This window comes from Astatotilapia calliptera, chromosome 3 (genome assembly GCF_900246225.1).
Source record: "Astatotilapia calliptera chromosome 3, fAstCal1.2, whole genome shotgun sequence".
In the NCBI taxonomy this organism is placed as follows: Eukaryota; Metazoa; Chordata; class Actinopteri; order Cichliformes; family Cichlidae; genus Astatotilapia; species Astatotilapia calliptera.
Genome location: NC_039304.1, coordinates 38401585 through 38425920, shown reverse-complemented (window position 1 = coordinate 38425920; position 24336 = coordinate 38401585). Strand labels below are relative to the sequence as shown.

The following is a 24336-nucleotide window of genomic DNA, read 5'->3' as shown; positions in this document are numbered from 1 at the left end:
CCTCTGAAGGCCAGCCACAGGTACGACTCACCTGTTTGTCAAAGCAACAGATGTGTGTTTACCATCTACACACTGCAACATTTGTGTGTGCGAGTGTACAGATGCTTACTCCAGATGCTCACACTGATGTGATGACAGCGACACCTGACTCCATGTCACCATAGTGACAGCACACATCTGCACTCTGAGAGCTAACATGACTACTGACATTTTGTCAAGAAGTTTGTTTTCCACGACTTCACATTACAAAAAGAAGCCGACTCTGACTCAATACTTAGCTTCGTCAGACACATGACCTCTGTTTTACATATCAAAAAGCACAGTTTTATTTATTGAAATTTATTTAACACAGTTTAATTAAATATTGCCATTTGGGGACTCAAATTTTATTAAACCTATATAAACATTTTTTTTCAGTCTCCAGGACTTTGCAATACACACATCTATTCGAATACCTGCATCACGGGGACATTAACCTGTCACCTATATTATGGAGACAGTTTTTTATTATCAATAATCATTAAGGCTAATGTTACTGTCCTCTCAAATACAAACAGTGTATGTAACAGTGTAATATAAAATGTGTATCCATGGTATTACCATGTGCCACCCAGCCGTGTCCACAGCAATCACATGACCTGAGCTGTACACTTCCTGGTCTGAAACACACGCAGCTGCAGCAGGATAAAGTGCACCTGATGGACTGCCGAAGCACGACACATTTGAGACTTAAACATTTGCATTTTCCACTTTGACATATTTGTAATAAAACACAAACGTGTTTGCCTCATTAACAGAGTCGGTACCTCCTCTGGGTCTGGAGTCATCCTCACGTCTCGGTCCTGCAGTCAGAACAGAAACATCAGCTCAGGCCTCTGATTGGTCAAATACAACGTAACCTCTATCTGACTGGTCACTGTGATTATTTAAAACTTTTATGAATATTTATCATAAATGTGCTGATGACTTCTTTTTTGCAGACATGATTTACCACTGTTTTAAGTACCAATGCAGTTGGGAGTAATTGTGAGTGTGATTAATGATAATCAGTTAGTGAAATTCCTTTTTGATAACTGGGTGTTGATCACAACTTATTAAGATTCATATGAAGTACTGTTTTAACATAATATATAATATTATATAGCATTATATATTAATATCTTTATTATTATTATATTCTTATTAATCATTAATGTACAATTTCTTTTCCTTCTTTCTCAGAAATGGTCAGACTTATTATATATTTTATTTTGTTATATACTTAATATAATTTTAAATGATGTTAAACAATCTGTTTTAAAAAATATTTCTATTTTATGCTCATTTAAATTCATTTAATTTAGTGTGTTTCCAACTTTCTTGTTTAACAAATCAGATTTTTTTTTATTATTGTTGAGTGAAATCGTTTTTATATATTTGAGATATAATTTTTTCCCTGATATAGACACTGTATATTTTCTTGAAAATTTAGTGAAATTAATATTTAGATGTTCTTTCTTCATGGTTTAAAGTTATTAGAATGTTTATATTATATAAAAAAAAAGACATACTGACCTTTTTTGCCGATGTTAAATTCTCCACTGATGAACAAAAAAAGCTCTTCTTTCTATTTTGAACCTTTTCCTTTTTTATTAGGATTCTTGGTTTTTATTTTCCTTTCCTTGTGGTTCTTCTTGTCTTTTTATTTCTTCATTTCTTTTTTCCGTCTTTCCCTCCTCCTCCTACTCACTCTGTCTTCTCATTTCTTTCTATCTCTCCAGTACAAAACTCCACTTTTCTCTCTCCCTCATGTATTTATTTTCCTTTTTAGGGCGCTCCATCCTTTGACTCCACCCTCTAGCTACACTCACTGGATGTGATTGGGCCCTTTTGTTCTTTGTCTCCCACCCTGACAGAATATCATGATTATAATAATGGCAATGATGCTGATGGTAGTTTCATGTTTCTGATGCTTTTCAAAACAGAAGTTGGAAAACTATCTGAAATAAGCAAATAATAATAACAATCATGTGTTGTTGTTTTTTTGTTGAAAACCTGTAAGCCACACACCCAGCATCCCCACCACAAAAACAGAGGTTAGAAGTTTCAAATACAAAAATTAAACAAATTTGGTATGGATAATCAGAATCATAATAATTAATTAATCCAAGGAGAAATTGTATTATTACAGACACTCAGCCCTTTAAAGCCCAAATCATGATATAGTTGCCAAATTTATTGAAATTATTGTGTTTATTGAATCATCTGACATTTTTGTAAAATAATGTAAGTCATATATAAAAAAAATAGGGCCAAATGGAAATGAAATATTTCAAAGTTAAAAAAAAACCCAACAGTATTTACAAAATGTTACAAGTGAAAACAATCCAGATGTCACAAGGAGGAGTTAAACTTTGATACTCACAGGTGGGAATAATTTCCTGTGATATTTTGTGATGCATCACATGATGTTGATTGAGTCTTTTACTGAATGCGCTTCTGTGGCTGTCCAGCATGATTTTAAGAGAATATGAAACAGTATCTACTGACTGACGCTTGGACAGCTTCCTCCTTTCTGAAACCTGGTGCATTACTGGCGTTGGGGATCAGTTTAATTAGTCTGTTGTTATCTGCTGCACCACCACAGCCTCATCAAACATCCTGAGCATCATCTAGCACATGTTAAAATACCTCCGTCACATCAGAAAATGATTTTTGCAAGTGTTTTTCTTTTTGCAGCATTTTTCTTTTTGCAAGTGTTTTCTGAAGTTGCAGTCCGTTTGGCTTCTCAGGGCCACCGTAGAAGAGGGCCATGTGACACATCAAACTTATTGGTAATGTCACAAGAAAAACAATGGTGTGCTTGGTTTCAACGTAACTTTATTCTTTCATGAGTTATTTACAAGTTTCTGACCACTTATAAAATGTGTTCAATGTGCTGCCCATTGTGTTGGGTTGTCAATGCAACCCTCTTCTCCCACTCTTCACACACTGATAGCAACACCGCAGGAGAAATGCCAGCACAGGCATCCAGTATCCGTAGTTTCAGGTGCTGCACATCTCGTATCTTCACACCATAGACAATTGCCTTCAGATGACCCCAAAGATAAAAGTCTAAGGGGGTCAGATCGGGAGACCTTGGGGGCCATTCAACTGGCCCACGACGACCAATCCACTTTCCAGGAAACTGTTCATCTAGGAATGCTCAGACCTGGCACCCATAATGTGGCGGTGCACCATCTTGCTGGAAAAACTCAGGGAACGTGCCAGCTTCAGTGCATAAAGAGGGAAACGCATCATCATGTAGCAATTTCAAATATCCAGTGGCCTTGAGGTTACCATTGATGAAGAATGGATCCACTATCGTTGTATCCCATATACCACACCAAACCATCACTTTTGTTGTTCCAACAGTCTTGGAGGGATCCGTCCATGTGGGTTAGTGTCAGACCAATAGCGGTGGTTTTGTTTGTTAACTTCACCATTCACATAAAAGTTTGCCTCATCACTGAACAAAATCTTCTGCGTGAACTGAGGGTCCTGTTCCAAGTTTTGTTTTGCCCATTCTGCAGATTCTGTGCCGATCTGGGTCATCCTCGTTGAGATGCTGCAGTAGCTGGAGTTTGTAACGGTGCCATTTGTGAGTAGCTAATATCCGCCGAAGGGATGTTCGACTAATGCCACTCTCCAGTGACATGCGGCGAGTGCTACGCTGTGGGCTCTTGCTGAATTAAGCTAGGACAGCCACTGATGTTTCTTCATTAGTGACAGTTTTCTTGCGTCCACATTTTGGCAAATCCAACATTGAACCAGTTTCACGAAACTTAGCAAGCAGTTTGCTAACTGTAGCATGGGAGATGGGTGGTCTCGTAGGGTGTCTTGCATTGAAATCTGCTGCAATGACCCGGTTACTGCGTTCACCAGATATCGACACAATTTCGATCCGCTCCTCACGTGTTAACCTCTTCGACATGTCAATGGCTGTGAACAAAGAGAAACTTGTAAATAACTCATGAAAGAATAAAGTTACGTTGAAACCAAGCACACCATTGTTTTTCTTGTGACATTACCAATAAGTTTGATGTGTTACATGGCCCTCTTCCTATTGAAAAAACAAAAGTTGTACCCAAGATGGCCGACTTCTAAATGGCCACCATGGCCACCACCCATCTTGAGGAGTTTGCCCCCTCACATATACTAATGTGCCACAAACAGGACTTTAATATCACCAACCATTCCCATGTTATTACGGTGTATCCATATAAATGGCCCACCCTGTATATTTCTGCATGTGCAAAACAAACAAAAAAAATTAATTGCAAAGAAACTCAGAAGCTAGTCAAAAAGAGAATAAAGTACACAACAGTATGTGCATTTAGAAAGGATAAGCAAGCCATGTAGTGCTTGCCCAGAAATCTAAAAATCAATTAAAATGTTTTATCTGTTAAATCGAAAATTGTTTCCACCTTCTTTTAGCCATAGTCCTGGTTGCAGATTTAAAAACTGATTATTACTTTGTTTCTTTCACAGGTCATCTAATGTGAGAGACACCGCTCTAAGACTACTAAATAAATAAGGCTGCCCTTGGTGTGTCCATCAGCATCTGTGTCCCCTGAGAAACAGCTTCCCCCAGGGAGGAAGGTTCCCCACCCGAGGGTCAGATTGAATCAGGGTGACAGTGGGACTTCTGCCCTGCAGTTAGAAACAGCAACAAGGTTAAATTGATTATATCGTCCTGAGAGTTTTGTTCTCTCAGAGCTTTAATGAAGCAGTCAAGTTCTCTTGTGAATAAAAAGAAAGAAAGAAATGTCACACTGTTCCAACTAAAGGAAGTTAAAGTGTTTTTCTTTTTAAAGAATCTGATCTGATCGTCAGCTAAATCTGAGGCATTGGGAGATAATAATAAATGTTTCTGCTGCACAAATATGTAATTTTCTCTTGTTAAGGACTAAGTTTAGTTATTACCTTTCTCTGTGCGTTTCTCAATAATCTTATCTCTGTATAGATCTTTAAAATAACTAAAATTTTTAAATACTTTCCTCTGTTGAGCGCTGTAACTTTCCATATCTAAATACTTTGGGTCACATCCAGAAGTTGAATAATCTGAGACTTGTTTTGGATAGTTACTGCTCAAGATTTTATTTTTATTTTTTTTAAAGTGATCTGCATATATTTTTGTTCACGTTTGTTCACTACACATTTAATTCTTTCTTGGAGCCTTTTTTAAATTAATCTTAAGACCAAAGAGAGATGGAATTAACTATTTCATAAGACATAAAATAAGATGACTGATGAAATATGTCAATGTATTTATTGGTGTTAGAATAAAACTAGTGTAATTGATGTTACCACCCAAATCCTAAACAAAGTACTTTTAATGTTTTTAAAAACCTTTAATTAGAACATTTATTTAGGCTTGATTAAGAACCCATTATGCAGATTTAGGACAAAAAGAAAATTTTAAATTAAGCTGTGAATTAAAATAATCCAGTAGACCAGAGTTCAGTTCAGTCCTTCACACCGAGATCAGCAGAAGAAAAAAAACAGTCATACCAGAAGCAGAGAGACTTCACAGTTGTTCCTCATGGGAACTGAAACGACCTGAAAAGTATCTTGTATTGTTGCTGTGAGGTGGAGGCACCCGCATACAGTGAAGGTAGGGCTGTTGGACAGGCTGTCTGTCTGCTGGGATCCAATGGACCTCTTTCCCGTTTTGATGTCGTACTAATTAAAATATCAGACGATAACTCCCCGTTAGCGCGTGATCATTGCCGCTCCCTGACATACTTCCTGAGCAGAACCTCTCTGAGGGGTGGTGTTTGAAACACAGCAGCGGACCACCCCCTCTTTCTCCTCGTCCTGATGTGTGTTTGTAAGTCCTGGTCCTGTACTCTTGGCTCAGTCTACAGGAAACTCAGTGAACCAGGTTACACTGGCTCTCCGACACTTTAACATTAAAGTATGTTTGAAACAACACTTTAACTCAAGGTGTTTAAAAATACTTTAGGTGCTTTTGTGAATGAACTTTTTGGTAGTTGCAAATGTTGCTTTTACAGCTTTTTGTTGCCATGTCCTCCTAACTTGTTTGAGATGTGTTGCTGCCATCAAAGTCAAAATGAACTAATATTTTTCTTTAAAAGGCTCATTTTCTTAGTTTAAACATTTAAAATGTTTCATGGATTCTATTGTGAATAAAATGTGGGTTTATGAGATTATTGGAAATTGGCCGGCATTTGTATACGCTGCACTAAGATGGCCTGTATTTGTATAGCGCTTTACTCAGTCCCTAAGGACCCCAAAGCGCTTTACGCTACATTCAGTCATTCACACACACACATTGGCAATGGCAAGCGACGTTGTAGCCACAGCCACCCTGGGGCGCACTGACAGAGGTGAGGCTGCCGGACACTGGCGCCACCGGGCCCTCTGACCACCACCAGTAGGCAAACATGGGGTTAGTATTTTGCCCAAGGATATTCGGCATGCAGCCAGGAGGCAGCCTGGGATCGAACCACCTGCTCTGCCACCTGAGCTACAGCCACCCAAATTGGTTTTGGTTTTTTTAATTCACATTTTACACAGTGTCCCAACTTTATTGATTACTTTAGATCAATTCATCTCTAAACACGTGATTCTGAGACGATGCAAATGCATGACGAAGTTGACATTCTGCTTCAAACTCAATTCAAATGATCTAAACAGGAATGAAGAATGTGTGGCCCCTTGGTGTGATCCAACCTGACTTTCAGTTGTTCTAAAGAGTTTATTCAAACTAGCTCTTTCCTCAGGCCCCCTGCACATGTTTGGGTTTAGTATTCCTGATCTCCATTTAAACAGCTAATACATTAAAAATTTGCTCTGCTTCCAGCATGGCTTTTCCCCGTCTGTCACTTTTCTGCCATTTGTCACCTCAAACGTTGAGTTCAGCGGGCTCCAGAGGTGAATTTTACATGACACTAAAGACTCTGTGTGTGTTTTGTGGTAAACATATATTTAACAGGACATGTTGAGTGCCTGAGTGTGTCCTCTCTTTCCATCTTCGTTCCTCCCCCACTCTTTGCAGTCCCTTATCCCACCCCCTTTGTATCTGTGTCATTGCTCTGGAGAGTGAGAGGGTTTCTCTTTGTAGCGAGTCCAACTTGGCAGCAATGCAGTCACTGCTGGGAAAGTGTGTGTTTAAGTGTGGGCTTAAATGAAATGTGTGCGCTGTCACAGGTGGAACTAGGACAGCATGCTGGGAGGACTCGGAGATGGAGAAGAAAAGTTTGTGGAGTATTCATATGGGAGATCGAGAACAGAAACAGGACGCTGACACCTTTTAATTCATTCTTTTTGTACTGATGTTTTGTTTTCTTTCAGTGTTCCAGCCTTTAGTCGTATTATTATTTAATGAACAGGAGGCTCAAACTTGGAAGAAAGTTCCTATGATGTTGATAGAAAAACAAACCCATGAAAAGGCGGCTCTTTCAGGTCTTTAATCCTGTTACAGTTTGAGGATCGCGCTGTGGATTAACGTCTGTCATGTGTGTGAAAGGATAACATGGGATTAAGTTGCTGTTTGACATTTCGCGGTGTCACATCAGACTTCAGAGCAGAGGCCGATTCATCACATGAAACAAGTCAGGGCTTATTATCAATACTTTAATGTGGCTGCCGATGGGTAACGATACTCCACCCATCTGCAAACGGCAGGTTTGCAATCCTAAAGTCATCCTGCAAATGAAGTAGCTGTATTTACTGATCTTTAACAAGTTTCAGAGGAACGACTATGGTTAAGAAGAAAAACTGGACAGTTTTACAGATGATTTAAACCATTTGAGAAGGTAATTACCACACAGTTCTAGTGTTCTCTTGAATACTAAGGGCTTCGATTTTGGCACTCTCTAAAGAGAGAAATGGTATAACCTTCCAGAACCAAATTTCCACGACCAAAGAACAAACACAATCAGAACGAACTTGTAATATTTGAACCTCAAAACTGCAAACCAGTTACTTACTCAACAAATATCCAGATCACCATGAACAATATACCCAAGCACTTGGACTCATAGTCCATCAAACACCATTGAAACACTACTAACCATTATAGGCCTGGGGTTCTCAGATAATTCTTTAATATACCATCAAGGTGCACCTTCTGATTTGCCTTTGACTCTCTGGACTACCATTGAGCCAAAACAATTTTCCCCTTTCAGATCTTCACACCTGCAAATGTCTCAAACTGACTGTAAAGATAAAGTTTGTCAGTTTGTTTAGTTTTTGAAGTTCCTGATCTCATACACAGTAAATTCTGCTATATTTCATGCATTTAAACATGAAAGTAGTCCTTAACAAATTTGCCTGAACTCTGTAGAGGTTTAAGAATTACAAATAAAAAGCGCAGAAACATTTTGCTTCATTGAAAACCTCCTGGATATTATTCCATGGAGGTTAGTGTTCTGTTATTGACATATGGCCACTCCGTCACATCCTTCCTTTGTAGACTGTGACATTTTAAAGCAAAGGCTTTAACTACGAGAAGAGCCAATATTGTGGATGGATACTATCAGGTTTTCGTCCCCAGTGGAAATACTTTTACTTCACAGATTCTAACAGTCACAGGAGACATTGTGTTTGTATGTAATTTTCTGGGAAACGCTGAGATAAGCAGCCTCGAGTGCAGCTGCTGGTCACTGTGGCACGAGTCGAAGCGGTTAAAGCTGGCGATCCTGTTGTGTCGCTGCATGCCGGAGCTTATCTTTGTTTCTGGATTACATTTTTTATCCTCTGAGGGAATTCACAGCTCCTCAGATTTGTCATTTGAATCTGGTTTTCTATGAGAGAAGCTGCTGCTTCATCAGGAATTAAACTTAATCTGTCGTTTGAGAGCGGGACAAACTCTGACCGCTGCCTCCTGTTCAATGAACCTGTCACTTTTCTATTGGTGGAAAACACTAACCCAGCTGTCCTCTCTGTGATGCTAAGCTAAGCTACCCACTCCTTTCAAAGCAAATGACAGAGGAGTCAACAGCTGAAGGAGGGAGACAGCTTTTACCCGATTCCAGTGACTGTCAAGGAAAAAGCTTTCTGTGCACACCAGCAGTTTCTTTGATAGAGACTTTAAAGCTTGCATGCTAAATAAAACTAAAACTGTGTAATCTGTGACAAATAAATACTCTAAAAAAAGTAAGCTGGGAAGGACTGGCCACCAGGACTCATAACTGAAAAGGTGAGAGCAGGTGAGCAGGTCATGTTACGCCCACTGAAAACGGTCTTTGTATTGATAAGAGCTGAAGTTTCATTAGGACTGAGTGGCACTTATGTGTATTTTTTCTTTTCTGTTTGAGTTCATTTTGTTTCTCTTTAAGTGCAAAGAAGAACCCAAGACAACAGTAAAAAGCAGAGAATATAAGTTGGATATAAGTATGAAAGGAAGAGTGTAAGACAGGAGGGGGAGCTCAAAGGGACTCCTCAGAGACAGAGAAAAAAAAAACGACGAACCCCTCCAGAGGAAAGAGAGTCGCGTTCAGCTGAATCAGCGCGGCTCTCTGTGTGTCAGCCGCTTAAGTCGCTTTGTAAAGACGTCACACACTCAGAGCCCGAGGACATTTCTTTGGCCGTCTCATGGTAATGCCAAATAAAAAAAAGAAGCACACACCGCCTGAGGCTTCACACACACACAGAGTTATTGTGCTGATGCAGTAGTTATGAAATGTTTGTCTTGATTGCTTTTCCTGCTGAAAACTTTTGTTTTCACAACTTCAGTTTTGATCTTTAATGTTTTTTATTTTTGCAATATTTTGTTTGGAGGAATTTGTTTCTCTCTGAGGTCATGTATGTTTAAACTTAGTGGTCATTCAGTGTTCCTGAGATTTTTTTTTTTTTGCTTAGTTTATTTATTTAATTGTATAATTTTAATTTTCCTTTAAGTCATTTGTTTTCTACTTTTTCCTCTTAAGGACTCATTTTGTGTCTGTGATGATGTCCTGTGTCCTTAGAGATTATTTGGGGTTATTTTTTTGTTTGTGATCATTTTGCTCCTTTAAAAATTATTTGCTGTGTTCAGTTACTTACAGATTAGTAAAATGAAAATGCTGCCGTCACTCCTTAGTGTTTTATTTTTAATTTTTAATTCCTAACAGTGAAAATCTGACAATAAATAAGTAAAAACAAATACAATAAACAAAAAAACATACATTTATATTTCTTTAGTTTTTCTGCTTTAGCTGGACATGTATCTGCTCGTGAGTTCTGTGTGCAAACAAACAAAATTTCAGCTCACACGAGAGCGAAAAAGTAACACGAACAGAAAATCTGCAGTGAGGTAACTGAGTAAAACCGACTGTGATGTTTTCTTTCACATGAATCCTTTGAGAACGCACTCGGCCACAGCACACGAGCAGTAGCGTCTGAGTGACAGCAGCTCTGGTGGCAGCGGCAGCTGCTGATCCGTCACCGAGTCGCCGTCGTAACGCTCGACCATCTGGCCTTCAGGCGTCTGTCACCAGACAGCTGTGGAGAGAGCATGTTTGCCCGCTACTGCAGATGAATAAAGTTTTGGTTATTTGAAGGAGAAGTTTCTAAAATCAGAATGCCTCCACAACTTCAAAAAAGTGTTTCTTCTTCTGTGGTTTGTATCATTATATATGTGATCATTTCCGCCCTCCGCTCTTCACGTGACCTCTGGTTTTTTTTGTGGCTTTCTTCAACTTCGTTTGACCCACGGTGACTTTGCAAGAAGCCGATGTAGGGGAGGAACTTGCTTTTGATGGAGGGGTGGGGTTTACCTTAGAGGGGGAGTGGTTTACAGTGATCATCGGGTTCTTTGACAAATCACAGAGGGGAACAGCTTGAGGTATTTCCAAGTCAGCGACAGGAAAGGTTTCTGTGAAATCAGACACCTGAAGAGAAACAAAGGTAATATTTATTGTAAACAGGAATTGTTGCATGTATAAAAATAATTCATTACACTAAAGATAGAGGCTTATAGAGACCAGTATTTAAAGGAGAGGGAGTCTTACAGGAACAAAGGCCAAGTTGTCACGGAGACAGGCATCCTGCAGCTCGCTACGCAGTGCTGTCACATGACTGCGGTGGGCAGAGACTTCCTGCTCAAGCCAATCAATCCTGGAGCTGCAGGTGTGGCAGAGCTGAGAGACGGCGGAGAGAAAACTCTGCACAGGAAGAGAAACATGAAGGGATGAACTGAGAACGGCGAAGGGTGGAGGCTAAAGAGGAGAGAAAGGTGTAGAAGGAAGGAAGAAAAAAGAAGGGAGAACATAAGAAAAGAAAGACACTTCCTTCCTCGCTCTGCTACCTGGCACGCTGTCGCCTCAGGAGCTCCCATGATGCTCTCTGCTCCACTCAACTCTAGGTTCTCGTGGGGTAACAGCAAGGGGCGGGGCTTGGCCTTCAGAGAGTGTTGTGATTGGATGAGACTGTCCCTGAACTGAAGAGCACACTGCATTGTTTCAACAACTGTGAGGCCCAGAGTGAGTTTTCAGCAGTCAAAGTGAGGTCACCTCACTGTGTGTGTGTGTTTGTGCGCATGTGTTCACCTGCTTGCAACTCGCCTCTGCAGCCTTCATGCAGCTGACCACACCATCCCGACGTCTGAGAAACAACAACGTCAACAACCAACAATCTCACAGTAAACAAACTTCTGGGCGGAGGGAAAGAAGGCCCGCTACCTGCTGGCATCGCTCAGCTCTTCCTCAGCTCGCTGCAGCCTCTCCTCCACCTGCTTCTTCCCCTTCTGAATCCCTGATAGGTGCTTACCCAGAATCCTCAGTGAGCGCTCTTTCCGATTCACCTCCTGCCGAGCCTCTGACAGCACCTGGTGAGAGAGAGAGAGAGAGAGACCTAGAGTTACCTGAAAGTAACCATCACTGCACCAGGGCTAAGGTGTCCACTGTGCAGGCTTGCAGGCATCTTTTCCACATTAACTGTGAAGGTAAATTATTGACAACATCACCATTAAACAGCTCACAGTAAACAACTCTAGGTTCTCGTAAGGTAACAGCAAGGAGCGGGGCTTGCTCCTCCTGTTGGTTATTAATGTAGAATATTAATGCTAGATTTTTGATTTGTACCTTTTTGTATATTTAAAATCCGTGCAGTTTGACATTAAACATGATAGCATCAGAGAGAGCGTCTCACTTTCTAAGTTCCAGTTCACCCAGTTCTTACATTGGTTTTGAAATGTGTTTAAAGCTTTATCTACCCACCTATTTGTGGAAACAGATGATGAATTGTTTTCCACCAAACTCCACTAACTAAACTTTAACTTTTCTCTGATAGGATGACGGGGCTGCGGTCAGACTTTTCTAGTTTGTGTCTGAACCAAAGGATCAAAACACCAAAGTCACGTAACAGGGCAAACTTGCCTGATCAATCGAAGCAGCAGGAGACAGTTCTGTGTTCTATGAGGTAAAATTACTGTTTTTATGAATGGAGTCTGGTGGACAGCAATTTGGGTGACTTCCTGCTTACTGTAGAAAGGGCTGTTTGACAGAAGGCAAAGTGGTGAACATGTTCTCAATAGAGCGTCCATCAAACCCAGGTCGAGTCAGATTCTGTGTGGGCGTGGCCTAATCCCACCTGCTGCAAGTAACACACTTGTTGATGTTCAAAAAGAGCAGAGTGAATATTTGTGTGTGGCGTACCTGTGTGGTCTGTCTCAGTGTGCGCTGTGTTTCAGCTTGCTCGGCAGCATTTTCGTCGACTTGCCGCTGCAGCGTGTGCAGCTGGTTGGACTGTTCCTGGATCAGCATCTGAGCCTCCTGCTCTCTGCTCAGAGCCTGACGGAGCTCCACGCACACACTCTGGAAACGCTCGTCTGGTACCTGAACACACACACACGTACGTCATGAAGGTGTTTAGCATGCAGGTGTGTGTGTGTTTTGCCTCACCATTCTGCTCGTCTCCTTCCGGAGTCCTTTCCTCAGATTGGCCACCTCCAGCCGCAGGCTCCGCCTCTCCACCTCTGCCGAATGCAGCCGCTGGCTGAAGACCAGGAAATGCTGCTGGAGGACCGACACCAAACTCTGCTGGCGCACAGAGGTCAAAGGTCAGCAGAGGGAGACAGTTTCTCAGATAAAATTGAGTTTCTTTTGTGTTTAGCGACCTTTGTGTCAGACTGCAAAGACGTCAGGCTACTCAGACCGAGCCTCATTCGGCTGCTCAGTGTCTCCTCCTTCACGCCACAGGATGATAGGCTGGACTCTGATTGGTCGAGGAGGAGATCAAGGAGGCGGGACAAGCCTGCGCAAGCCACTGAGAGCAAGAGTGGAGGGGACGAATCTCGAGAAACAAAAGAAACAAGATTTTTTTGAGGTCTGTGTGTGTGTGTGTGTGTGTGTGCGTGTGTGTGTTTGTTTGTGTGTGTGTGTTTGTGGTTACCAGAGTCTCCCAGAGCCTCCTGCAGGTCAGACATGGAGGTCAGGATGGTGGATGAGAGACGTTTAGATCCAAACAAACGAGCACAAAGACCTTCACGACCGTCAGTCAGCTTTTTGTCTAAATTTAAAAAAAAGAAAAGTTTCTCAGTTTCCTTTTGTTTTTTTAAACACACTCCACCAAACATTTATCATGAATGAAACACTTATTAATGTCTGCCAATGAACTAACTGTGCCAAAACTCTAAGGTTTTATAAATCAGGACATGAAAATCCTTCAATCTTAAAATTTGGGAAATCCCAAACCAACTACAAAACACAACATATCACACTGTGTCATTATTTACTTTTTAAAAATGGCGTCTAAATCCAGGAGTGACGTGTGAAAAACTAAGTCCACCCTTACTGCGCCCACAGGAATTCAGAGGCTAAGCAGCAGCCACGTGCTGATAATCAAAAGCACTCAATTAAACTCACGATCATGTGTGAGCGCCTCTATGACAGCAGGAGAAAGCCATTGTTAAACAATCTGAACTCCACCTCTACAGTCAGAACAGATTAATCCCACATGGAAAACATTGGAGGCTGCTGCCAAACTTCCTGCTGCTGCTGCAGTGGACCTCCCCGCAAATTCACTCGGAGTGTAATTTGAGGCTCTACGGTCCTCAGTTAGCACGCTAAATGCTCGAGTTCTCGACGGTACAATTAGAAAACAACAGAACAAGTGTGGCTTGTTGGGTATTTCAAGACCCTGCCTCTTCACTCTTAAATAAGGTAGCATGGTTTAATTGCATCTGAAGAAACCGTAAGACTTCTGGAACGATGTGACCGATGGGCACATGAGAGCAAAGCAGAGATGTTTGTCCATAATGCCCAACACCATGTTTGGAGAAAACTAAACACCTCATACCAACTGTCTGTTTGTTATTTAAGATTCAAATGTGAGGAGATGCATCCGACAGCTAAAGCTTGGCTGAAACCAGGTCATACGACAGGACGACGATCCCACCAAATTAACCAAGTCCACACTTCAACTTGATTGAAATGCTGTGGAAGGACTTTAAGAGATCTGTGCACAAACCTCAATCATCTGAAGCAATGCTGTGAAGCAGAGTGGGACAAATTTCCTCCACAGAGATGTGAGAGATCGATAGTCATACAGGAAGTGATGACTTCAACTTCTTGCTGCTAAAGATCGTTCCACAAGCGACTGAATCGTGGGCTGAACTGTTTTTCACAGGACCGCAGCTCCACAGCATGTATGTGAGTCTGGTAGCTTGTCATTACACTGACACTCAGATACACAGTATTTACGCTGCTCTCTCAGCTGCTGCACAACGTCAGTGACACACAGCAGTGCAGCACAGTCTGTGTGTGCCTCTCTAACATCAGTGTGTTACCTTCTGAAGACGGTGTTTCCTTGAGCTGCTACAAACACACTGAAAGTGTTTCCTTTCTTGTTTGTGGAGGTGTGTGTACCTGCTGTGTCTCGACCCTTCTGTGTCGCCGTATCCGCCCCTCCACAGACGCAGACAGCTGGAGCTCCGCCTCCTCTCTCCAGACGAAGCAACACTGTCGTGTTCCTGGCCAGCGAACACCACCTCCTCACTGCCAGCACAGCGCACACAGTCCTCCTCCACCTCTTCGTTGCCCTCCTCGTCCTCTCTCTCTTCTTCTCTTCCTCCTTCTCTTGGTCTTTCTCTCCTTCCAGAGCATCAACCAGCCTCCTCACCTCCTCCTCCAGCTGCTCCCGCTCTGCCAGCTGCCGGCACAGGAATTTCTTCTGCTCAGAAAGCCCACACAGACGGTGGTGAGCATGCCTCAGCGCTCCACCCAGCAGGGCGCAGGCTAAGAAGAAGGACGAGGACTCCTTGCGGCTTCGAGAGAGGAGGCCTCTGAGCTGGGAGAGGTCAGAGGTCAGCGAGGAACAGCGTTGCTCCAGAGAGGAGGTGCGATCACGGAGAGAGTCGCACTGAGAGCGGCAGAGCTGGAACAAAACGTGGAGGCGTTAGCATCCAAAATCAGAAACACGCTGGTTCAGCAAAGAGAAGGAAGTGGGCGGAGCTGATGTGTATGCCGCCTCCAACGTAAAAACACACAAACAAACAAAATCTGCCATTTTCAGATCTTAGGTAACTGTGCACATCTGGTATTAACACGGAGTGTGAGTATTTATTACACGGCGTGCTGCGGGGAAAAGCCTGTTTGAGTCTAAGGTTTATTTTTTAGCACCTGGCGGCTCTTTTTTGCTTCTCATCCGTAAACTCTCTGCATTCTCTTTCACGTGATTCGGTTTATTTTGAACCAGACGATGGAGCCACACTATGGTTTTACCGTCGTTGTTGCTAACGACAACGCATAAAAACAGGCGCTTGTCCGTCTGTAGTGTGGTTATATTACATATAAGAGAAAGAGAGAACTTTAAGAAATTAATATAGCCACTGCAGCGACCATCAAAACGATGAAAAAATATTGCCGTAAACAGTTTATTTTGCGACACCACGAAACAAACGATAGCGTAAAATGAAACGATAGATGTTTTTATATCGTCATCCGATATATATCGTTATATCGAACAGCCCTAATGCTGGGTGTCACGGTATTTTTAATGGTGACAGTTGTTTACACGGTTAAACAAAGCTACTTATTTTCTTTTACATTAAACATGAAATGTGTTAACATGTCTTTTCTTCTCTGCTTTCGCATTTATTGCGTTTTCATGAGAAAAAACGTGTAAAGTGTGACGCTGCTCAGTGACACAAAGGTTGTAATAACTTCGTAACAAATCCCTATTACCGGTAAGCTTTGCCTTTTTCTGCTCTTCACTCTTCGGTGAACTTTTTCTGTTGTTGTAAATGTTGCTGCAGAGAATTTTATGCTTTCGGAGACAACAAAGTTGGAAGTGAACAGATGATTTTTGTATCTGTCGTCTCGTCTCTTCGGAGAATCTGACCAAAGGGACTGATAACTGAAATCTTTCTGCTTCCATCCTGCTGATTCAGCTCACAGTGCCTCTGTCGCTGCAGGGCGACGTGACTGACGTACACGAGGCGCTGAAACACCCCAGGGATGAGTGTGTGTGTGAGTGTTACCTGCAGCTCGCTCTGCAGCCCCCTCACAGTGTGCGTGTGCTGTCTGCTCCACTCCTCCTCCCTCCTCCTCACGCTCTCCTCCAGACGGGACAACACACACTCCTGATTCCGCTGCAGCTCGCGCACACACACACTCTTCTTGTCGCACACGCTCTGCAAGTGGGCGATCTGCAGCGAGAGAGGAAAGAAAAACAGGGTGGGGGAGGGGCAACATTTTAGCCACATGGGAAATATAATGTTCACAGTCTGTCAGCAAACTGTTGCAGATGTGTCACAGCTGGCAGGTACAGGAAGTGAAACCTTGTAGCTCAGTGTCACCTCACCGGTTTGTGAAAATACTCTGGGGGTCTCAGGCCTCTGAATGACGCCACAGTCCTGGACAAGACCCCAATTTATTCATATAGTCAGGAAGCTAATGTTAGCCGGCTCGCTCCTATATTGCTTATCAACATGTTTGCTAGCATTAAACAAGATAAAGCCACTTTTATCAGATGAAGCCCATTTAAACAAACAGAAATTTGACTGGCATTCGAGTAAAGTTCTTTCACCATCAAAATATCAATTGATTCAAATTCAACACTCAGACTGTCTATATTTTGACTAACATATTATCAAGTAGGCAAACACATCTAAATGCAAGTTATCTACAGCTGTGACCACACAGGAACTGATTCCCTCTGACATGATAGCCAGAAACCATACACACTACGTCACTACTAGGCAGACCCTGGTCTATTACTAGATTTTAGATTTATTAACCTGGCGCAACTTCTCTTGTATTTACAGCACAGTAATTTCAATCTGTAAAACTGTAAAATGTAAATAAGGACAAAGAAAAAGGACGAACCTTAAACTACATCTTTGTGAAAAATAATTAAAACGCAATAATAAATAATTAAACATCGTTGAAATCTTGTAGAATTGTACTTTCTTTGTTTCATTTGACAGCCAGTTGCTGATTGTATGCAGTCACTGATGCAACTGTTAGGCTACTTCAAATTATAACTTGTCATCCTGCCATAGAAGGACAATGACATTCAGCATCTACAGGTGACTCTTGGTGACACAAAGTGGCTCTGAGATGTATTTTCTCAACATCAAGGAAAACCAGTGAAGCAATGGGATTGACAGATACTGGTGAGTAACTCATGAAAGCAGAGTGAACACGTTTAAGGGCAACTAGAGTTTAAATAACCCTGTGCTGACCAGGTTTGGCACTTGCACCTAAACAATTTACCTTTTTTCTTAAGATCTGGCTGTGAAAGAAGTTAGTCAAGGCAAACAAAGTTCTCACTAACAACAAATTTTATTGGCTCTGTACCAAAGGAACAATCATCAGAGCTGCAGTGATTAGTCAATCATACTTTTATTCTTGGGGTCTGAAGAGTAGAGCTGAACAGAAAACACCTGAAACGAAACCTGGATTGTTTCTAATGACAAGCAGGGGGCGACTCATCTGGACTTCACTTAATCCTGGTTTCAGATTCTAGTTTCAAGTCTTATTAAATAAAACACATTTATTTTATAAATTGTGTTCATATGAAAGTAAAAAATGTTTTTGAGGTGAAGACAGGATGGGTATCAGTGGGTGAATTCAGCTTGGTTTACCTTGTTGTTGGCTTTCTTGAGGTCAGAGGTCAGCTGGTCCACCTGCTCGCTGATGACATCACACAGCTCCTTCCAGGTGAAGTTACCCAGAATGCTCTGGGATTGATCGAGGAGGACGCAGCCAGCCAGCAGGCGCTGGTAGAGGCAGTAGAGGAAGGACAGATGGGCCTGACACACAGACAGAGGCTCAGTATGAGGAGGCTGTAATGCATTTAAGCCTCAGCTGTAATGATATAATAACATCATGCTGCTGAGAGAGCGGGCTCAAACTGTGACTCTGCTGCCACACAACACACACAACACAAGTGTTTAACTGACAACGTTTCACTTTTTTCATTTAAATTGAGTCAACAGAAGATAAAAATAGTTTGAAAGTAACGGACAGATTAATGCAGCACCAGAATCATAACAAATGTTAAAAATCTCGATTCAGCACCGTCGACTCTTTCTTGTAGTGTTCAGTTATCTCCTGGACGTCTGCTGTCCTCTCCTCCCTCTCTCTCTGCAGCTCGGCCTCCTGGCTTTGACTCTGTGTCGACCAATCAGAGCTCTCCTGGCGTAAGCGAGACACCTCCTCCTTCAGTTTCAGCGTCTCCTGCTGAGACTCCTGGAGAAGAAAAGAGAGAGAAAAACAGGTTGAGACATAAAAATGTCCTCACCTTCCAACAAACCAGAAAATGTCTTTGCAGATTACACAGAGATCCTGACCTTCCAGCAACGTACTGAGAATCTTTAAATAAACGTCCTTTGAAAGTAACAGTCCCTGCTTCACAGAGACACACTTGTGTTAGTCCCATCTGTCCAAAAAAGCAAACTTGGTGTTTCCACTCTTATGTCTGCTTATATCACGTCATGTGATTTATATACATGCTGGATTCTGTCTATCAAGGAGCACTTTTATTTATTTTTACCGTTATTTGTTATGTAAAGAAGAAAACTCATCCAGTGCTCCTGACTTTTCCAGCACTGGCAGTCCACATTAGTCCCATCGTTGTCTGGGATTCCATTTAGGATAAAGACCTGTACTTACATCAATCTGACTCCTCTGATCTGAGGTCAGCTGCTGAAGAGTCTGGTTCTCCTCCTGCAGCTTCTCCGACACCAGCAGCAGATCCTGGAGCTGCCACAGAAGAAGAGCAGAGGAATAAAATCACAATTCACCAGAAGAAACGCAGAAATAAACGAGAGGAATCTGTACCTGTCTGTCAGCGTCTAACAGCCTCTGCTGGTATGAGCTGAGCGTGGTCCTCAGCAGCTGCAGGACTTCAGCAGGAAGACTCTGTTTCCCATCATCCTCTGCAGGTTGCGCTGATGGTTCGCTGGTGTGCTGCTGCAGAGCGTCTCTGATCTGTTTCACACAGGTCACAAACGCCTCCTCTGTGTCGCACTGCCTCTGAACGGCCTAAACACAGTTCACAGAAATGAGCAAGAAGAATTCAGATATGATCGTAGCGCGACATGCACACGACACACAAACATGAACACACCAAGTTAAAGTGTGTGTGTGTGTGTACGTTTTACCTGCTCCAGCAGTGAGTGTGTGTTTGCATGCTGTCGTTCCTCCTCCTCAAGTTTTTCTGAGAGGTCGTAGGTCGTCTTCCTCTCTGTTTCCAAAGCAGCGCTCATGACAGACTTGCACTGCTCGTACTCTAACTGCAACCTGTGCACATGTTAGAAATCCCAATTACAGACAACTAAAGAAAATACATCCAGCCTTTAGTGATGTGATTGGTTGATTAGATCAGATGACAGTTTATATATTTTTTTTAGCCGCATTTTCTGCAGTGACCTCACCGCTCCAGAGCGCGCTCAGTGCTGCTGCTCCTCTCTCTCTCCCGGCTGTAAGCGTTCTCCACCTCTCTGAACTGAGCTCTCAGCAGCTCCAGGCTGCTCTGTGCCTCCTGCTGGCCGGACCGCTCCACCGCCACCGCCGCCTCCAGGTCCCGCACACGCAGCTGGTGGTTACATGAACAGGGAGAGATATTGATAAGACTTCATTGATACTTCAGTGATTCTTTATGAGTTCCTTTAGTGAATCGTTTTTATTTTAACCTCCTAGGACCTGGCGTCCACATATGTGGACATCACATTTTGTGTTATTTAGACCAAAATACCCAATTTTGCTCTACAGGGGCCTGATATCCACCTACGAGGACATTATACTGCTACTGTACTATCAAAATTTTAAACGAATGTCCTCATATGTGGCTCTCATTTTTCTTAGAAACAAAAATCAAGTAAAAAACAAATCTGGTAATTCTTTGTTTTTACATTCATCAGGTCCCAATCAGCCCAAATATCAAAGAGAAATTAAAAATGCTGTGGAAGAGTTCGGGTCTTAGAAGGTTAAGAACTTTGGCTAGCACAGATAGATCAGATATTGGTCTATAATTAGTTACAACTGCTGGGTCACCTCCTTTGTTGTGGGAGGCTCTGCCACAAAATGCGCTGCCAGCGTCAAAAAGTAAGGATCTATTAAATCAGTCCTGAAGATTTTCTATGATCTAACACTTTAAGAGCATTATGGACAGAAAAAGGGACAAAGTTAAATGGCTGACTGATGTACACCGTATTGCACTACAAAGGGCCTAACTTTGACTCAAAGTGCTTGCTTTGAAGCCGGGATGTTGTTTTAAACCAAAGCGTTCACCTTGTTTGCATTTTTAACAGCTTCACAGGTTCTGAACTCGAGCTGGTCCTTGATTCGAGTTGTGGATCACACAGAGATTTTATCTGATCCAAGGTGTTTAAAAAACTATTGATGTGTTTTCTCTGTTAGTGAAAACCTCTCTGCGCTTTAATTGAATATGTTAAAGCTCCGACTCTGCGCGTTTGCTACCTGGACGATCTCAGAGTTGAACTTTGTCTCCAGGTGAGCACCTCGCTCTGCCTCGATGTTCGACTGAAGAGACTTCACCCTCTGCTCCAGCAGCTGGAGAGAGAAGACACACATCTGTTCTTCCTCCCGTTTCCCACCCAATGTTAAAAACAGGAACAGGGTCTGGCCTCACCTCCTTCTCCCTGCGGCTCCTCTCCTCTCTCTCCATCAGCTGCTTTAGCTCGTCGGCACGTCGTCTTTTCACCTCGGCCTCCTTCTCTCGCTCCGTCTGCACCTTGGCCAGCCTCGTCTCTGACTCCTCCAGAGCAACCTCCTGATCCTTGCAGACCAGAAGACACAAACCAAACCCCAAGAAACTTGTTTGAGGGTGAAGAAATACTGGATTCAATCTGTTTTTCAGCCCATTATTAGGCTGGTAAATGACATAATGTTTTAATCATGTTTAAGTTACATTTCTGAGTTTTTCTTTGTCACATGAAGACTAAACACAGAGCTCTTTTCTGTTGTGACTCTAACCTTCAGCAGTTGGTGCAGTCTCTGGTTTTCAGAGCTGAAACTCTGAATCAGTCGATCTCGCTCCTCCACCTCACGCTGCGAAGCGTGCCGGTCTCCCTCGCTGGCCTGCCGCGTGATGTCCAGAGCTTTCTGCAGCTCCTCGACCGCCTGCTGGAGCTGCGCCGCTCGCTCTAACACACAAACACAAACATTGTCAGAGCTGTCGGTGCTCTAAGCCACGACGTTTATAGAGCAAGGGATTGATGCGGTTCTGCTGAGGACAGGGTTTCCTGAGTACAGATGAAGAGTTCTTATATTTCTTTGACTTGTCGACATGAAAAACTCTACAAGGACAGAACTTTGTAGCACTTCATTTCACAGATCACTCTACAATCAAAAAGGAAGGACTATTAAAAGTCTGCTCTGTTAAAGTGACATCATGTGTTGCACTAAACTACACTGCCAGCTTTATTCTAATTGGCCGATTTCGGGAAGCCTGCTCCTGCGGGGGATCGCACGCAGCATGAAGCAGAAAGGTGCGTTGGATTCGTGTACCTGTGAGCGCCTGTTTGTCTCTGCTGAGCTCGGTGATTCGCTCGGCATCTCTGCGGCTCAGAGTCAGTTGGTACTGAAGCTCCACCCTCTGAGCCTCGCCGCGCTCCACCGAACACCGGAGCCGGGTCAGCTCTGCCTGCAGCCGACACACCTTAAACACCACAGTAACCACACACACACACTTACATTATTATTATTTATTTTGTAGCTGATTATTTATCATTTGCTAATTATTAATTTCTGTCCAAAGTTTTATCTTTCTATCTTGAACATTTTGGATTTTCGATGCATTATTTGCACTTTTTTGCCAAAACTCTGAACCTTCTTTCTCACTCCTTCATATCTTTTAATCATAATTATGATTTTCATCTTTGGTCACAATTTCAGGTGACTTTATTAAACGATTCACCTCTGTTTAGACTGTTTAGATGACATGAAGGGGGTAATTAGCTCTTGAGAGCCAAACCGTTTTTGTAGCAGGCTGTAAACATGTTTAAAGTTGGACATTTTGCTGCTGGAGCCTCAAGTGGACATTAGAGGAACTGCAGGTTATGATTGGCTGTAGCTCACCTCCTGGTTGTGGCTCGCCTTCAGCTGCAGTTTCTCTTTCTCCACATCGTTGACTCTCCACCTGAGCCTCCTGCAGTCCTCGCCCCCATCGTGCCCTTCTGACGCCACCCTCCTCCCTCCCCTCCCCCCATGTCCTCCGCTTCTGTCTTTCCCTCTTCCTCTCTCTTCCCACTCCTCTTCCTCCTCTCCTTTCCTCTCAGCCCCCCTTCTTCGTCGGTCTCCTACTGCCTGCTTCTGTTTCTGCTGCGGAGCGTCAAAGCTCAAATTTGACCTGAAGAAAGCAAGAAACTATTTTTTAATTTTTTTTATTAAATACCCACATAACAGCTTAACTTAATCTCAGAAATGTGATTTTTTTTATGTAATAATTTTTAAATTTAGCTGATGCTGTGAACACCTTCAAAGAGCAGATTGTTTTTAATCAGCCTTCTGTCCAGATTCTTCAGATTCTTCAAAAAAAAAAAAAAAAAAAATCGACATTTTTGTTTAATTTCCACCTTATCTTCTGACTTTTTATCTCAAAATTCACAGAATCTAAAGCTCATTTCCCCACATTTTTATGACTCATTTATACCATTCATAAAAGACTAATTTCAACATTTATAATGTCGTGTTGTGTTGTACGTGGGACAGTTTTCCAATGTACTATTGTACTATGTATGACTGTGCAATGACAATAAAGAGTTATCTTAAGTAAAAATTATAACTTCTTATATAGTAGCCTTTTTAAGATCTTTTTAAAAAATATGTCGAAGTATGCTTTTAACCCCCCCCCCCCTTCAAACTGTTCCCTTTTTGGCTGTTATTTTAGTTTAAATCTTAAAACTAAAGAAAAAACAGTCATTTAATTCTTCAATCATCCAAAGTTTACATTTTTAAGGCCAACTAGGTCTTAAAATTTGCCTGCACCCACCTTGCCTTGTCCTCCCCGGAGCTTCGGGCTCTGCTGCCCGCGGGTCTCTCTTCGATATCCCGCGGCTCTGCTCTCCTCTCCCCGCTCTCGCTTCGGTCAGGTTGTCTCCTCCTCTTTGCTGTTTCCGTCTGCATATCTGAGTTCAGTGAACCTGGAATTGCATTTAAATGTCTGTTACTGTCACGCCTGAAGCTGTCCGATTTCCTCTTTGTGACCCCGGAGACTCTTTTGGTTGCTCAGACGCTGCTGTTGCCCTGCCAGCAGACGCACACGAAATTACAGCGAGCTCTGTTTACAAATCGTCTAAGTTAATTATTGCCTACAAATAATAAAGCTTGTACAAGTTCTACAAAAACAGTTACGACTAGTGATGAATAAACGGACCAGGTGATCAATTCGGCATCAGTAACAGAGCCCCCCAAAAAACCGTATTTCCGCAAGATTTCTATTTTATAACTTAAATCTCTACGTATATCTTCAAGCGCTATAAATACTTGTCAGGTGTTTCCTGTTGGGATTTTTGTCATTTTACACAAGTCTTTGTTGGCTTAAATGTGTACCGAATTATTTAAAATACTGTCTTCATCCTAACCAAATTGTTGAGTTTTCACTCACCTCTCTGACACTTGCTATCTATCGAGTCAGCGACGAACTCCATTGTTTTGTTAATGAAGCTTTGTTCTCGTACGATAAACAGTCCCGAAAAATACTCTTACTTAATAAATAACCAACATTGGAGGGTTTTTTAAGCTTCAAACCCGTGTTTAATCATTATGCGACGCTCAGTGGCATCTTATCTAAGCACACATTTAGAAAGAAAACGTTTAAAACACTGTTATTAACACTTACTGTCGCACTAAAACCGAAGCCGTTTGAATCTGACGCCATCTTTAGCGTCAGTACGTCGCT

General features: G+C 42.3%; 2 protein-coding genes across 4 annotated transcripts in view; one reads left to right on the top strand and one right to left on the bottom strand.

The window, feature by feature from the left end:
• Positions 1 to 24336, top strand: part of LOC113019455 (deleted in malignant brain tumors 1 protein-like) — a 616212-nt gene that overhangs the window by 569806 nt on the left and 22070 nt on the right. The window lies entirely within an intron of this gene.
• On the bottom strand, positions 10154 to 24333 carry ccdc171 (coiled-coil domain containing 171). 3 transcript variants are annotated; one of them, XM_026163187.1, is made up of 24 exons: positions 24277 to 24333; positions 23428 to 23578; positions 22515 to 22785; positions 21945 to 22095; positions 21411 to 21580; positions 21067 to 21213; positions 20895 to 20987; positions 19850 to 20010; positions 19577 to 19715; positions 19254 to 19457; positions 19086 to 19175; positions 18492 to 18662; positions 18056 to 18223; positions 16448 to 16615; positions 14835 to 15342; positions 13360 to 13476; positions 13085 to 13260; positions 12870 to 13004; positions 12624 to 12803; positions 11649 to 11794; positions 11517 to 11571; positions 11276 to 11407; positions 10980 to 11132; positions 10154 to 10859 (listed from the first exon to the last, which is right to left on the bottom strand). In XM_026163187.1, exons 2-24 carry the CDS (start codon positions 23559 to 23561, stop codon positions 10611 to 10613), a joined length of 3918 nt encoding a protein of 1305 aa, XP_026018972.1. In that variant the 5' UTR covers positions 23562 to 23578; positions 24277 to 24333; the 3' UTR covers positions 10154 to 10610. The 3 variants fall into 3 exon arrangements, with proteins under 3 accessions (XP_026018972.1, XP_026018969.1, XP_026018971.1); XM_026163184.1 differs by having other exon boundaries at positions 24043 to 24325; XM_026163186.1 differs by having other exon boundaries at positions 13085 to 13233; positions 24043 to 24325.